Source organism: Aplidium turbinatum, chromosome 9 (assembly GCF_918807975.1).
Source record: "Aplidium turbinatum chromosome 9, kaAplTurb1.1, whole genome shotgun sequence".
Taxonomy (NCBI): Eukaryota; Metazoa; Chordata; class Ascidiacea; order Aplousobranchia; family Polyclinidae; genus Aplidium; species Aplidium turbinatum.
This window is the reverse complement of record NC_137480.1, coordinates 10,315,188-10,328,055: the sequence shown is the minus strand read 5'-3', so window position 1 is coordinate 10,328,055 and position 12,868 is coordinate 10,315,188. Positions and strand designations below refer to the sequence as shown.

The 12,868-nt window shown below is 36.8% G+C and overlaps 1 protein-coding gene across 1 annotated transcript in view; it reads right to left on the bottom strand.

Annotated features, from left to right (window-relative positions):
- The window catches only part of LOC145776671 (4-galactosyl-N-acetylglucosaminide 3-alpha-L-fucosyltransferase FUT6-like), a 40,997-nt gene that overhangs the window by 13,253 nt on the left and 14,876 nt on the right, over window positions 1-12,868 (bottom strand). The window contains exons 3-5 of the mRNA XM_082587902.1: window positions 12,709-12,782; window positions 4,363-4,476; window positions 871-1,518 (exon numbers count right to left, since the gene is read on the bottom strand). Of these exons, the coding sequence (XP_082444028.1) occupies window positions 871-1,518; window positions 4,363-4,476; window positions 12,709-12,782 (836 nt within the window). The remainder of the gene's footprint in view (window positions 1-870; window positions 1,519-4,362; window positions 4,477-12,708; window positions 12,783-12,868) is intronic.

Below are 12,868 nucleotides of genomic sequence, written 5' to 3'. Positions count from 1 at the left end.
CATACTTTGGACGAGCAAAAAAACCATCCCATGCACAATCAAAATGATTTTTCACCAACAAAACAAAATATTCGTACAAAATGAAAATAATTTTGGTACAAATATTATTATTCAAATAAAACATAGTAACTTTAGCGGGTTTAGCATACTTTATTTCACACAAAATATAACATAATTAAAATAAAATAAACTCAAACGTTTTCGACACGTACGTGTGTCCTCATCAGGAATTAAATCTGCAATACATAAAATGAAAAATCGTAAGATAAATTTGACTATGCACTGTAACTGTAACGACACTCTGGACTGAACGCACGAATTTACTCGCAATCATTCTCGTATCGTTTGTTCAGTTTGTGCGTTCAGTCCAGAGTGTCGTTACAGTTACAGTGCATAGTCAAATTTATCTTACGATTTTTCATTTTATGTATTGCAGATTTAATTCCTGATGAGGACACACGTACGTGTCGAAAACGTTTGAGTTTATTTTATTTTAATTATGTTATATTTTGTGTGAAATAAAGTATGCTGAACCCGCTAAAGTTACTATGTTTTATTTCTCTATGGTTCAACAAAGCAAACTTTCTACCAAAGCTTTAATATTATTATTTGTAGAATTGGATTATTTAACTCAATTAAACCTATTAGATAAAAATTGAATTGCATTTGGCTTTAAAAAAGTACAAACTGTATATTAACACTAATACGCAATAAACAAGAAACCCTATTTTTTCGATATCCACTATCATCATCATTTCGGATGATTTCAGGATTGACGTAGAGAAGCAGTCAAAATTTTCCGTTCCATACCACCACTCAATCAAAGATTTTACATGTCTTAATTCTTGTTTCTCACTAAATAAAGGATACTTTGTGATAGAAGTGTCATTTTTTGGGTTAAATATGTTATCAAAATATATCCCATGTATCATCCGGCAGAGATGGCAATATCCAGTCGCTCTTCTGTGCTCAGGCGTGCTACTTATAGGAATGTTTCTCCATTCTAAATATTTCATGTAAGCTGTATCGTTTTTATCGAGATAATTCAAATATTCAACTAATCCTTCGACGGAATAGTCTTTTGCATATATGAACGAATTATTAAAAGCTGCAGGTTCATTGTAATCAACTTTGTCAGGTCCAAAAACGACTGGTACAACTCCTTTTTCAAGACCGTTTCGATAAAATTTTTCAGTTATATAATCTCTGCAGTGAAGGCTGTTTTCAAAGGCAAAATAAAACTTATATTCCTCAAACTTCCATTCCTTTACTCCATTTGGGAAACATTTTCCTCCTAAATCAATTTTCAATCCAGCAAGAATGAGTTGCTTTACAAATTTCATTCTATTACGGGCTCCATTGGTGTAATCACAATTCGAGACAACCCAGAGAGCAAGTTTTTTCTTCTTTTTCATCAATGCATCATTTGATTCAAGTCGATGTTCTGACTGATTCCTTGCCAGCTTTGAAAGAACTTGTGATGCTGAACCATAAGGACTAAAAACGTCTGAGTCCTGTCTGAAATGAAAACATTTTTACCATTAATTAATAAAACATGGGTCACCAATAGCCTAATTTGTTCTTGAAATATGTTTCTAGACCTCTTGAATTGTCAAAAATTCAAACTTTCAGTAGGGGAGATGTGGGACCAATGATACAAGGGGACCAATACAACACGGCTCCTTTTTGATTCCTACTAAAAACTAACTTGTTTTTGGTAGTTATTGGAAAGAGATTAAATAAACCTTCTTTGCCATGAGGTTTGAAAGTTAGCTTGTTGCAAACGCAGAAACGAGAGACAAGAGTGTGTTTTTGGCAGGCAAAAGCAAAAAGAATTACTTCTTACTCTTAACTTTCAATATTTTCTTGATGTTTATTGTAGCAAATGCTAAGTTTTTCATGTACTAGGTAAGAAGGTATTCTACAAGATTGTTAGGCTTTATGAGAGATAACAACTCGAGTTTTGTAAAACCAACGCTTAATTCAAAGTTTTCGAGATGGTGGAGCTTTGAGACACTGTCAATTGAGACTATGTCTCAAAGGTCCCTGTCTGAATTTGAAAGTATTTTTTGCAGAAAATGCCTACGTTAAAGCAATACAAAGGCTTAAAAAGGAATTTTTCAAATGAAACTTTGAATACTACTTTGCATGGCATTGTTCAATATAACTTATCGGTGAGAAAAGCTGTCGAAAAAATGTAATATATTCCAAATCCTTTACTTGTAAAAATATCACTTCGGCTTTTCGTTCAACTGGCATTCATCCATTTAATCCAAATATCTTCCCAAAAGAGATGTAGCTTATCTTCCAGCAGAAGTAACAAATATCCTTTTAAACAATGAGCAGTTGCCTGATATTTCTGGAAACTTACAAATTTAGAATTCTGTAACCTCTGAGGCTCTGAGGAGCATCACCAAACAGGGGAAACTGATCCTTGTACCTCAGCTTCCTTGCAACAAAATGATTCGGTTTTGTTATCTTCAATACGGCCATATCTAAGAGCTGTTGCAGCAGAAAAGAGAAAATCACGAAAACGTAAATCAGCTGTGATTACTGATAATTCAGAAGCGGCTGGCACACAATCTTAGAAGAAAACCTACAGAATCTAGCATAAGCACTAACCAGTGTTGTGGAAGTTTATCTAGAAACTGACGCTAAGAGTGCTTGCACAGGTACGGCGATACCAGTGATGTTTCGTGTGAAGAAATGCATTGCAAAACATAATTCCTGATTGTCTTTCTACTGAAGCCTATGTCTAAAGTTCATGCAAATGCAGATGATAAATTTAAACATTTCATCGGCCGGCTTGCACATGGTCCTGATCAAGATAATGACTATGAAATTGGGTTATTGAAATTGAATTGAGAAAACAAAAGACAAAATCAAGGACTGTTTTATGTTCACAGAAAATGAAGAAATGACTTCTGTGTCTCATTGTGATATTGCGTGTCTTCTGCCAGATCCAACCTCTGTTGCCATTGAAACGAAACGCCTGTCTGGAGTTTTAAAATTAGCTATAAACTTGTCACAATATCACATTGCCTGATGAAAGACTTGTATGTGACGACCACTCCACATTCCCTAGCTAACTGTTACTGTTTAAACAATTTTGTGTTGAATCAGCTTGATCGTTCTTCAATCTGTCCATGTTCGTTCTAGAAACTGCTTGTTCTTCGCTTTTACACAAAATGCCATCTTTCTGCAGAAAAAGTGCAGTTGTCGTGTAAGTAGTAAACCTGTCTCATTGGTCTCATCGGTGTGTTGCAAAGGTCTCACCTAGGTGGGACCAATGATACAAAAAAGTGAACATTTGAAAAGTGAAATAAACATTCAATCTGTGATCCAATTCGAAGCCCTAGCAATGCGTAAATACAGTAAGAAGGTGTGCTTCACTCAAACGCTTAAGTAGCCATGTACTGCAAAAATCACGTTCGACAATGGCAAAAATACTTATTTTGTCTCATTGGTCCCACATCTCTCCTAAACATTTGGCGTATTTCATTTATGACACTTAATAACGTTAACATGGGAGCAGCTGGCTTGACAACTTTGTAGGAGACCTACTGTAGTTTTTTCTAACTTCAAGCTCCTCTTGTGTTGTATCTATTCATTGCTCTGTAGCCCATAGGCCAGGGGTTCCCAACCTTTTTTACACCGCGGCCCCCTTTGAAAAATCAATGGCCCTCCTATTTTTTTCAACCTTTTGTAAAAATTAAGAAACGTCATTATAATTAAAAAACTTGTTTATACAGTAACCGGTAGTTAGAATGGTAAAATGATATCAATACAACGCATAATAAACATGATAGTTATTTTGTTATAGGCTATAGTGTTGGAGTGGACTTAAGAGATGATAAATTAAAAAAAATTATCATTTTCCAAATTTTTCCATGGCCCCATTGAAAAAGGCTCATGGCCCACTAGGGGCCATGGCCCCCAGGTTGGGATCCCATGCTATAGGCTATTGTCAAAATCGACAAATGACTGAATCAATTCCGAACCGGTGTTGGTCGTACTAAATCTGCAATAGTAAAGTGAGGCCACAGCATGAACCCAGTTACATGTCCTATCTGTGGTAGCAAGCCCCAAACAGAGGACCATCTTGTGTGCCCTCAACTTACCACCCAGTGCAGCAAGCGGGACCTTTTAATGTACATCTCCGTCGCACAAGAATGTGCCGATCTGTCGTGTATCAACCAAATTTAAAAGACACGTTGGAAAAAGAAGAATATCAAAGTAAATACAAAATGTGAACACAACCTTTGTAGTTATATCTCACAGGGATTGTCATTAAAAATATAACTTAGTCTATGATTAGAGTACCGTTGCTTTAATTCATATAATCAAAATATGTCTTCTTACCTATAGGTCATCGTCAAATTGAACTCTCGGTCGTGATGTTTTGTTGGCAGTCTTTCGAGAAATGCTGACGACGGCGATTCTTCAGACCACCAGACATAATACTGGTCTAATCTCCTACAAAAAAATGTTTGCATTGTACCATGCACTAGTTTTTGAAGGTATAACACTTACGAAACTTGCTTTAATTTGCCTATAGTTTGCTGTATAAGCATGCTTTGCAGCCTCCCCTCTCCATTATTGTAGATCTTCGAAGACAAACGGTGCTCTTTTCGAATTACAGCTTCCTTCAACTTTCTTTCTGTCTTCAAAACATTACCAAGCATAAATATGCAGTGTAAGCAAACGACAGATCTTTTGTCAATAAAAAAAACAAAGACTGAAACAGACTTTACAAACTAACTTTCTGATCAAGTTAAAATTGTTTTTGCTAAGAGCAACCCAAGTACAAATCATTTTTCGCTAATTCAACATCGCTGATATTTTGAGTTAATGTATTTAAATTCGACCAACAGTGATTAGGACCAATGACCCAAAGTGCCTACTGGGCCTATGACCTAAGGCTTATACAGTATAAGCCAACGTGCTCAGAAATGATAGTGATGCACACAAAGAACAAGGATAGAAAGGTCTTTCCTGGGAGATAAGACTGAATCTACATTACAACCAAAATACCGTCTTAGATACTACAAAACCAAATTCACAGATATAGCCTGCGTTGTGCAATAATTCCGAGAAAATCTTGAACTGTGGAATAGATGAATATCGTATGGCAACCAGTTAATGAAATTAATAAACAGCTATAATATACTGATGAGATATGTCAACGAAAGCAATTTTGGGACTGACGACGGTTTTAGCAGCTTGACAGCGAACAATCATAACACAAACCATCTGGAGATGTCGTGCAAACAGGGGTTTGTAATTGAAATTCCACAGAAAATGACATTGTTGTGGATTAAATAAAATCAATAAACAAAAAAGAGCCCAGCCTGGCCGTTGTTGAAATTTCTCCATATCTCGCCAGCTTTAGTGTACAGTGTTGTTATTTATAAAACCTAGCAGAAAAAAATAACGATTTCCACATTTTATGTCACGTTTTTGACGAAAAGTATGTTTGCAAAAAAAATGTTTGAATGCCACAAATAAACATAACAGCTTGGCTTTGCAGGCTGCAGGGCAAACGTAACTTTCACTTTATTACATTCTGCAGTTTGTTACTCGAATTTCTTGTAAATACAGCAGTAGTTTCATCTTTTAGTTTCAAAAAAGCTTTTATACAAATAAAAAATACCCGAGCAATTGAGAGTTGCAGTTTGCATACAAACTGGCACGATTGAAAGCTTTGCCTGAATGCTCGCACATTTGCTATGTTATTGATAGGCACTACGCAGCCTTTACTGGGTATCCTGGTACTCAATGGTTGTAGAAACGATTTATGAGACCCCTTTTTTTATTTTTAATGTTCTTGTTTTGCGCTCACGCTTTAGTGACCTCCAGCTGCATGAGTTTGAATCTTTGTGTTTCATTTATCGTAAAGCATTTTTTTGTGTTTCGACTTGAGCGGTGGACAGTCACATTTATCATAACTCTTACTGATGACGGTTGACTAATCGCGTGTGGATTGCAAGTAAGTGTCTTCGTGTGTACCTGAATAATCTTTTTAGTCAACTTGAGTCAGTATCGTAATCAATTGAGGCCTAACCTGGTAGCCGTTCTTGTCGGACAAAATAAAGCACAACTGTTGGATGCAGGGTCCGTTAAAGACCCAGCAAAATTCGGTTGTTACAATGGTTACTAACCTTTTTTTCTTGCACCCTCTAAAATGGTTGAAAACGAATAATCATTTACAATGCAGAATGTGGATTAAAAATCCATTAGAAATCACAGCTTTTAGCGGTGTTTTGTAGCTATCCATAAGGTATCAATGTCCACGTATCCCTAGGAATATGCCTCGCACCCTTTGGTGGTGTGAGTACTTCCTGGTTACGAACTTCTGTGTTAGTTCCATACAATTTAAAGCAATCATGTTTATTTTTCCAACCAGCAGAGTCAATAAAACTACTGGCCATGTGGGAATAAACAATTATTTCGATATATATGGTTTGGTTGGTTAACCACTGATTGTTATTAAATGTAAAGAAGACAACAAAAATAACAAGTCATCGAGGCAGCCTACATCTCAAAAATAAACAAATACGCTAGTAAAAAAGGTGGGTCCCACACTTGAATCCAAGCATTAGGGAATGAGAAGATAAGGTTCCCATTATACTAAGCCTCCGGCACTAACGGGAGTAGGGTGGCCAGTTCCTTTCTCTCGGCCGCTTTTTCTTTAGCAACTACCCCCACCCAATTTATTATACCCTGGGTAGAGGTGAGCGGTGTTTTGTTAACAACCAGCATAAGCGGTGAGTCGAACCAGGATTGCATGATTGGAAAGCGAGCGCATTACCCGCAGCGCCATCCCACTCGCCAGGGCCATCTCAATACGCTAGTACCAACTTTAAACACCAACACATGCGTACAAAAACTCATTTTAGACTTTCAAAATTGTATGCAAAAAAGAAGACATCAGTGAATCAATTTAAAAAACATTTCATAAATTTCAAAGCTTTCGATATATATATATATATAGTAGCCTACATAAAACATGATGTAAGAAAAAAATAAACAGAACAATATTGATACAAAATAAAAAAAAACACAGTGTTGATTGCTGGCCAGTTAAAATAAATTTATGAAAGTGATTTTTTTTTCTTATTTAACGCTTTTGATAAAATATTTTAAAGATACGCATTTTAAAAAACTGGTATAAAATCATAAAAAATTCTTTCATTTTACGCTTAAAAAACGACTGTGATCTTGCACATTATTTCTACAATTGAACTATTTCAACTCAATTTAACCTATTAAATAAAAATTGCGCAATGTTTGGTTTAAAAAAGTACAAACTATAAATGAAAACTAATATGCAATAGATGCGACATGCTATTTCTTCGATATATATGACTAACATCAATTTGAATGATTTCAGGATTGACGGAGACAAGCAATTAAGATTTTCTGTTCCATACCACCACTCAATCAAAGATTTTACATGTCTTAATTCTTGTTTCTCACTAAACAAAGGATACTTTGTGATAGAAGTGTCATTTTTTGGGTTAAATATGTTATCAAAATATATCCCATGTATCATTCGGCAGAGATGGCAATACCCAGTCGCTCTTCTGTGCTCAGGCGTGCTACTTATAGGAATGTTTCTCCATTCTAAATATTTCATGTAAGCTGTATCGTTTTTATCGAGATAATTCAAATATTCAACTAATCCTTCGACGGAATAGTTTGCTGCATAAATGTAAGAATTATTAAAAGCTGCAGGTTCATTGTAATCAACTTTATCAGGTCCAAAAACGACTGGTACAACTCCTTTTTCTAGAGAGTTGTGATAAAATTTTTCAGTTATATAATCTCTGCAGTGAAGGCTGTTTTCAAAGGCAAAATAAAACTTATATTCCTCAAACTTCCATTCCTTTACTCCATTTGGGAAACATTTTCCACCTAAATCGATTTCCAGTCCAGCAAGAATGAGTTGCTTTACATATTTCATTCTGAGACGTGCTCCAGCTGTGAAATCGCAATTCGAGACAACCCACAGAGCAAGTTTCTTCTTCTTTTTCATCAATGCATCAATTGATTCAAGTCGACTTTCTGGATGATTTTTTGCCAGCTTTGAAAGAATTGATGACGTCGTTCCGTAAGGACTAAAAATATCCGAGTCCTGTCTGAAATAAGATATATTTGCATTTACGTAAAGAATTTATTTTTGAAGTATTACCCCGGAGAACATTTTCTTGGCTTGGATCCAACGATCGTTTTTAATTGAGTTTTGGTCGTTGAATCGAAAAATAATATCAGCTTTACTGCAGCCTATGTTGCCACGGTTTTGAGCCAAACTCTCTAGGATTTGACTCGTGACCCGCAAAATTAAAGTAACACATTTGAAATATTTTCGTTTGTTGTTCAAAGACTTTATCAACCACAAAAAGCAAAAAAGCAACTCTTTGATTTTTAACTCCTGTATTTTTTAGTATTTTCAATTATTTTGTACAAATTCATTCTGTTACTTTAGTTATAACAGATGTTGCTGCATATGCAAGCCAAAACTAAATGCAAGGTTTAACAAAACTCACGTTTGGCCCAAATTTCATTGTAATTTGTGTATTCTAATGCCATTTGATAAAAATTAATTAATTCAGTATATCCTACCTGTATGACATCGTAAGGTTGAACAGATGGTCATACTTTTTTGTTGGCAGTTTTTCTCTAAACGTTGTGACGATACATTCATCTGCCCACCAAACATAATACTGATCTAATCGCCTGCAAAAATGTAGACTGCAATATAGCATGTGGATTAGCGTGATTCAAAACAAGGGTAAATATTTTTTTTTAGAAATATTTATGGGCCACCCTCCCAAAAGATTTCATTTACTACAAAAACACCTTGTGTAAAATATTTTTGAAAATATTAATATTTAGGGGTGGCCCAAAGCCCCCGAAATGTTGACGTTTGTGACGAAATACCGCAGATTTAAAACGGCCGTATTTTGAAAACCCTTGAAGCAAACATATCAGTGTTGGGGTTCATTTTCATCAGCATGGTGAGCACTGTTGTTCGAAAAAGTCAAACAATTCAAAATTTGTATTTCATGTATTTTCGGTATGAATTTTATAGTCATATAATCTCTCACAGTAAGGTTATATTTTGAAAGATGAATACTGTAGTTATGTCCAAAGTGAATCAGCTAATTGCACAATCCACACAAGATTATTTTGGGTCTCCCATCATGGCCAGGTGGGTATTATAGCTGTTTTAAACAGAGGTGTCATGGCGACCAACCACGCATTGTTACCCAATTAAAGTGTTCTTGAGCGGCCGAGGAAAGTTCTTGCGGTGCTGAAAAACAGCTTGCAAAAGATACTGTAGTTGGTCCTCCTCTTTTGTTGAGCGCCCAGAAAAGGTTTGCACAAGGGCAACGCTTCTTTCTGCATGGTCATTTGTTAAAGCTAATGACCTGCAGAATGCTCTGGCAATCTAGAAATCTTCGTTTGCTTCACACTGAGTTACTGGAAGGTAAAGAAAGAAATCTGAAATCTTCAGTTTTTGAAACAGCAACCTCGTGTTGGAATTAGCAAATGTTGGCATTTGGCAATATCATACCCACACTGTTTTCCAATGATACATTATCTTTCTTTGGTGAAACCTCTTTTTCCTCGGTCTGTAACATTGCTTTTGCCATCTGGTCTTTAATGTTTGGCATGACATCATCATCAAAGAGTGAAAGACCTACCAACTCTTCAGAGAGGTACCATAAATGGCGGGCCATCTTCTCAGTTGTAACTCCAGAAATTGCATCGTTGATGGTTGCATACTCCTTTAAACGTTTCAGAAAACACAAATCACTGTTAGGAGCTTTCACAGCAAGTGGAGCGTTAATTCATGCTTTAACAGAAACACATGAACAGAACTTACATAGATCTCGAACTCTTTTCTGCTCACGGAGACTGAGAAGAAACTGACTTCCGAACATTCACATTCCACACTTTGACTGTGTAGATGACCTTAGCCATCCAACGCGCATGCTGGTTAACCCCGGGGGGGTCGAAATCGGATTTTATGAGATGGTGGAGTTCCGAGAAACAGCAACGTCAATTCCATAACTTCCCGATAATCATCACGGAGTTGTGTTTTCGTGGTCAACGCTGTGCTAATTAACTCGACCAATCCTTCCCTAACATCCTCAATATCACTTGCTGCTACCTCATATGTGGAGGCATCTTCAAACTAACCTTAATCAATAAACTCCCAGGACTCCTTAAAACGTTTGAAAATCTGGATATCTGGTGCAGATGATGATGGCATTACTTTTTTAAAAGCAGCAGCTGCAATCAATTCAAGTATGTGGTTGGGCTGGTGACGACATGTCAAACATAACAGATGTCGACCCAGTAACTGTTCAATGATGACATATAAGGCTGTAGGCTCAATTTATTCGACCAGTGTTTGAGCTTGTGGTATCAAAACACAGTATACCTCAACATTTTCTTCGATGTTCCATGCTTTAAGCGCTTGAAAAACTGCTAGAGCTTGAGCTTCGCGTGTGGAAGCTTTGACACTGACAGTAGTTGCGTTTTTCCTTGATAAGACACTAGTATGGGAAGGCGATCAACATTATTTTTTCCTGTTAAATTCGGAAGAAGTTTTCCATCCCAATGGACAGTTAAAGGTGCATTAGGAGTAAAGTTGTTCAAGATTTCTGTTGCAAACTGCTCATGATGGCTACACCTGCTACGCGTTATGCTTGATGTACTCAAGGTAAACTCTTGAATGTTGTGCCCAAGGCTTTTTACAGTTTTACTGACTATGTACAATTATACATATAGGAGCTTTATCCGTCCGCCCCGATAGCTCAGTTGGTTAGCGCGTGACGTCTGGACCGAAGAAGCTTCAAGATCAAGTGGCGCTGGTTCGACTCTCAGGGTTTGCGCTTGAGCAACGCATGTTAAGGACTGCTCTCCATTCAGCGGCATCTAATGAATGGAATAGCTCCGCGGCAACAAGACTTCAACAATCGGAAACTGTACTCTGCCAATCTCGGTGACCGGGCCTGCGTCAGTAATTCAAACCTCTACAAGTATGCGAAACTGCCAGGATTAAGCTCTGCAAGAAGCTTTCCAAGTCCGAGGATAAAGATTCAAACAATCAATCAATTTATCTGAAACATTGGCGTGGTCAAGACTTACTGAAAAAGTAGGTGTTACAATTTATTTTCTTTGTGGTTTTCTTTATTTTGAGCATTCCAGTCATTCAATTACAATTCTTGTACCGGCGCCACTGAAGCAAAATAGCATGTACTCCTACTGCTAGAGTTGAGTTCTAAAATAACCGCATTATCAAGAATTTTCATCAAATTAAAGAAATCAGATATTTTAAAATAGCATCTTTTGAACTGTTGCTGTGCACCAAATGACAGTGCTCACCATGCTGATGAAAATGAACCCCAACACTTATATGTTTGCATCAAGGGTTTTCAAAATATGACCATTTTAAATCTGCGGTGTTCGGTCAAAAATCTACAAATTTTTGTAGGCCTAACCACCCCTAAACATTAATATTTTTCAAATTATTCTACACAAGGTGTTTTTGTATAAAATGGAAGCTCTTGGGAGGGTGACCCATAAACATTTGAAAAGTCGATCATTTTGAGCCACCCTAATGTGGATGTAGGCTATTTAGAAAGCGTTTAGCGTACGGTAAGTAAGAAAATTCCCTTAGTCTGTCCAAAACATATTTTTATTTGAAACCACGGCTCGACAGATAGGATCCATCAAAGCTCACGTACTACAGAAGACAGCAACTACCATTCTGTGTGTCAGTTTGTGCAGTGTTGTCTTTCTCTTCAATATACGTAGTCTACAAACAGAAGTGCTTTTATCAAGCATCTACTGTGAAAATGAAGTAGGGAATAGCCGGAAAGTAGCTGAATGGCTAACCAAGACTTTTCTATCAACGTCATATCTGGATAAAATTTGGCGTTGGATAATAAAAGAGTAAACAGTTTGTGCAGTGTTGTCTTTCTCTTCAATATACGTAGTCTACAAACAGAAGTGCTTTTATCAAGCATCTACTGTGAAAATGAAGTAGGGAATAGCCGGAAAGTAGCTGAATGGCTAACCAAGACTTTTCTATCAACGTCATATCTGGATAAAATTTGGCGTTGGATAATAAAAGAGTAAGTCTATAGTGATGAGTTTACCGCTTTGGTGCCTTTGTATGTTGCACAACACAATCCTCAAAGGTTATTGTGTATTTCTGTGTATAGTAGCCTAACGTTTACCTTATATACAATCATGCGATCCTGGTTCGACTCTCAGCGTTGGTTGTTGAAAAATACCGCTTATCTCTACTCAGAGTGTAATAAATTGACTGGGCGCAGTTGAAGAAGAAGCTGCCCAGAAGCGGCCTATCTGAAGAAGCGGCCGAGAAAAAAACTGGCAACCCAACTTTAGTTAGTGAGAACTTTAAAAACCAGAGCACAACGCCTCAACTTTTGAACTTAAGAACGTCTGCAAGCGTTGAATCAATATAAAAATGGCAGATTTTGCTGTTTGGGACGCTACCGTAGTGTGGCGAGACATCAACGAGTCTCAGCAGGCTAAAACGACTGTCTCTGTCAATATTTCTGCCTGATATGCATATCAATATAAAGCTTTGGTAGAGAGTTTGCTTTGTTACTATGTTTTATTTCTCTATGGTTCAGCATATCAATATTTGTAGCAAAAACTCACCTTGGTTTAGGCAAGTCTTCGAGTTGCGAATCTATCATGTAAATCACTACTGCCTTTGTATCGGGGTCATTCACCTTGAAATCAAAGATTCATTTAGATGAAGTCACCATATCGAAGTAAAATATCGATAGCTCAATTGGTTAGCGCAGTGGTTCCCAAC